Here is a 3,526-nt window from a genome sequence, read left to right on the forward strand (position 1 = left end):
AATATTGCAACATTTTCTTCTCATAACCTGCACTAATTTCTTACCTTTTGTTTTTCTTTTATTTTTTATTCCCCTCCCCAAAGGTTAGTTCGTGCATTCTGGCACCATCAGCATACTCAACAAGATCCAAGGGTCCTCTACCACCTCCTCCTCCGAATCCTACCAGAAACAGGAACAAAGGCAAAATGGGAGATGCAAGCGCTAGAAAGGAACTTGAGGAAACTTCTTAGAATGCTGCAATCACCAAGGAGACTGTTGCTCATCTGGAGCAAACTTTGCTAAGATTCCGAGAGGAATTGGATCAAGTTAGAAACCTGGCAAGCCTGTCAATCACTCTTGCCGCTCCTGATGTTAACACCCAGAACCCCGCACCTCCACAAAACACCCCACAACCTCCGATGCAACCCCTCATAATACTCCACTGCTCGTTCCTGAACCACAAAACACCATAAAATACCATAACACTCCTATCTTTATGGACACTATGCCGCACTACAGTCAGCCAATCACAAGTGCAGCCGAGTCAGATGACAAGAGTTCCCTCATTCAGAATTTGGTCGCTGAGATCAAGAAGTTGACTAGCCGGGTTCAAGGTTTCGAAGGTAATAAAGGTGTCGAAGGGTTGAATTGCAAAGATCTCTGTGTTCAGCCAGATGTTGAGCTCCTAGAGGGGTACAAACCCCCCAAGTTCGAGATGTTCGATGGTACAGGTAATCCCAGGGTCCACTTGAGAATGTATTGTGACAAGTTGGTAGGAGTCGGAAGGGACGAGAAAATCCGCATGAAGATGTTCATGAGGAGTTTGAAGGGTGATGCTTTATCATGGTATATTAGCCAGGATGCAAAGAAATGGACTAGTTGGGTGAACATGGCATCTGACTTTATGGACCAGTTTAGGTTCAATACTGAGAACGCACCAGATGTGTTCTATATCCAGAATCTCAAGAAGAAGCCCACAGAGACCTTTCGCGAATATGCTACTCATTGGAGGTCAGAAGCTGCTAAGGTCAGACTGGCCTTGGAGGAAGAACAAATGAATAGGTTTTTTGTCCGTGCTCAGGATCCGCAATACTACGAGAGGCTGATGCTAATAGAGGGCCAAAAGTTCTCCGACATCATCAAGTTGGGAGAAAGGATTGAAGAAGGCATAAAAAACGGTATGGTCACTAACCTCGAGGCATTGTGAGCTACCAACAAGGCTTTACATTCTGGTGGCTCGTCGAAGAAAAAGGATGTAAATTCCGTAATGGTTGCGCAAAGGAACAATTCCCCTATGAAGTACCAAACCTATCTCTCAGCTCCACTCACATATCAACCTACCCTAGACTACCAAGCACCATCACCCACTTACCAAATTCCACCACCTTCTTACCAATCACCTGCACCACCTACGTATCAACCCACTTTACCCAGATATTCTCAACCCACACCCGTATACCAAGCATATAACTAACAACCTTCTCACTACCCATCACCTCCTACCCGCCAAAACTTTCCCCGACCTAGACTAAACTTCAACCCTAAACCTCCCAGACAATATACCGCCATAGCTGAGCCAATTGACCAATTATATGAAAAACTCAAAGCAGCCGGTTACGTTACCCCTATTCCAGCCGTAACTCCAAAAAATCCTTCCCAATGGATCAACCCAAACAAGACTTGCGCATACCATTCCGGGATGAAGGGCCATACCATCGACGAGTGTCGCTCGTTGAAAGACAAGATTCAGAACCTGATTGACAACAAGATCATTATAGCAAAGGAGCCCGTTCCTAATGTCCGCAATAACCCCCTTCCTGACCACAAGGGTGGAGGCATCCATATGATCGAGATTGAAGTTGATTGGGACCCCGAAGGGTCAATCGGTTTGATAGTTGAAGGAAACGAACCTAAGAAGCCAGTAGTTACTCTCAATCCCATTGTTGTTCAGATTCAGCCCTCTAAGGGCGATGTGGTAAATGTGTCTGTACCGCTCGAGTTTGAAGCACCTTCCGCAAAGGCGCCAAAACCGATTGAGGTTGAGTTCGGAATTCCAAAGGTGCCTACACCTGTCGAAGTTACTGTGTTACCTCCCAAGGTGCCTATTCCGGTCTCCATGACAGACGTGACCCCGTTCAAGACAAATGCTATACCTTGGGATTACACCGCTGAGACTAGAAGGAAAGGAAAGACATATACCGGGGAAGCAATAGCCGCACAGGGCATGACTAGGACAGGCAGGGTATACACCCCGGAGCACTTGGCTGAGTCCAGCAAGCAAGCCTTCGGGCGGGTTGTTGAAACCGGACCCGATGACCTTTGGAGGAAGGTACAGGACAAAGAGTACTCAGTCGTCGAGCAACTAAACAAAACGCCAGCACAGATTTCTATTCTGGCTCTTCTGCAAAGCTCTGAGGCACATAAAAACGCCTTAATGAAAATACTGAGCGAAGCTTATGTGCCCAGCAACATAACTGGGGGCGAAATGGCAAATATGGTAGGATAAATACTGGAAAGCCACAAAATCACCTTCCACGAAGATGAACTGCCGCCGGAAGGACTAAGTCACAACATGGCCCTACACATCACCGTGCAATGCGGGGATTACTTCATCACTAGAGTCTTGATCGATGGAGGCTCCAGCCTCAACATCTATCCATTGATAACTCTCAGAACATTGGGAAAGAGCCTGCACGAGATCAAAGATGGGGGCCATCAACGTCAAAGCCTTTGATAGGTCCCAAAGGTCCACTATCGGAGAGATCAGCCTATGCTTGCAAATGGGGCCAACCTGGTTCGATATCGACTTTCAAGTAATAGATGTCCCAGCATACTACAATTTGCTGTTGGGACGACCGTGGATCCATGCCGCTGGAGCTGTAGCATCGACCCTACATCAGGTAGTGAAGTTCGACATTACAACCAAAAGTATCATACCCGTCCCGCAGCCTACATTACAACCAAATAAAGTTCTACTTGATCCTAGACTGAATGAGCTCGATTAGTAGAGTAATACACTACGGTCAAACCTATGGTGCATCTTTTGTGCCATATGAATGTTATTTCTGAGAGTGAGTGAATTCTTTCTATCTTGAGTTCCTAAGTGCTCTTAAATTTTATTGTGCGGAACTACTCTCTTTTGTTCTATGAGGGCACTTGATTCATGAAGGAAAGATAATGTCAGTGATCTCTATGTTAGAGTAAGTGGGTGAGTTGTGAATAATGCGTGGTACTTGTGAGTCAAATCTTGAGGTGAAGATGTTACGCTTTTGTGCTTTGTCTATTTTAAATATTTTTGGTGTGATGAGTTAGGAGAATTGTTTAAAAAAGGTCATGTCTATATAAAGTGTAATTTGATTGCTCGAGGATGAGTAATGGTTTAAGTGTGGGGTGTTTATGATAGGCTATAATTACGTATTTTAGTCGCTTATTACACTCAAATTTACTGCAACTTTAAGTGAGTTTGAGCTTTAATCGCTAGTGTCTTGCACTAATTATATGTTTTATGCCTTGTAGGAGTGATTCCGAGCTATGTCGATGTTATGGA

General features: G+C 45.0%; 1 protein-coding gene across 1 annotated transcript; it reads left to right on the top strand.

Annotated features, from left to right (window-relative positions):
* The first annotated feature begins 484 nt into the window (after positions 1–484).
* Positions 485–1,186, top strand: LOC138869030 (uncharacterized). Its single transcript, XM_070146617.1, has one exon. It carries the CDS (start codon positions 485–487, stop codon positions 1,184–1,186), a length of 702 nt encoding a protein of 233 aa, XP_070002718.1.
* Positions 1,187–3,526: the final 2,340 nt, after the last annotated feature.

The sequence above is a fragment of the Nicotiana sylvestris genome, chromosome 5 (assembly GCF_000393655.2).
Source record: "Nicotiana sylvestris chromosome 5, ASM39365v2, whole genome shotgun sequence".
Classification (NCBI taxonomy): Eukaryota; Viridiplantae; Streptophyta; class Magnoliopsida; order Solanales; family Solanaceae; genus Nicotiana; species Nicotiana sylvestris.

Excerpts from the sequence above, each read along its gene's own strand:
- LOC138869030 (XM_070146617.1), top strand. The coding sequence starts at position 485 with ATGCCGCACTACAGTCAGCCAATCACAAGTGCAGCCGAGTCAGATGAC.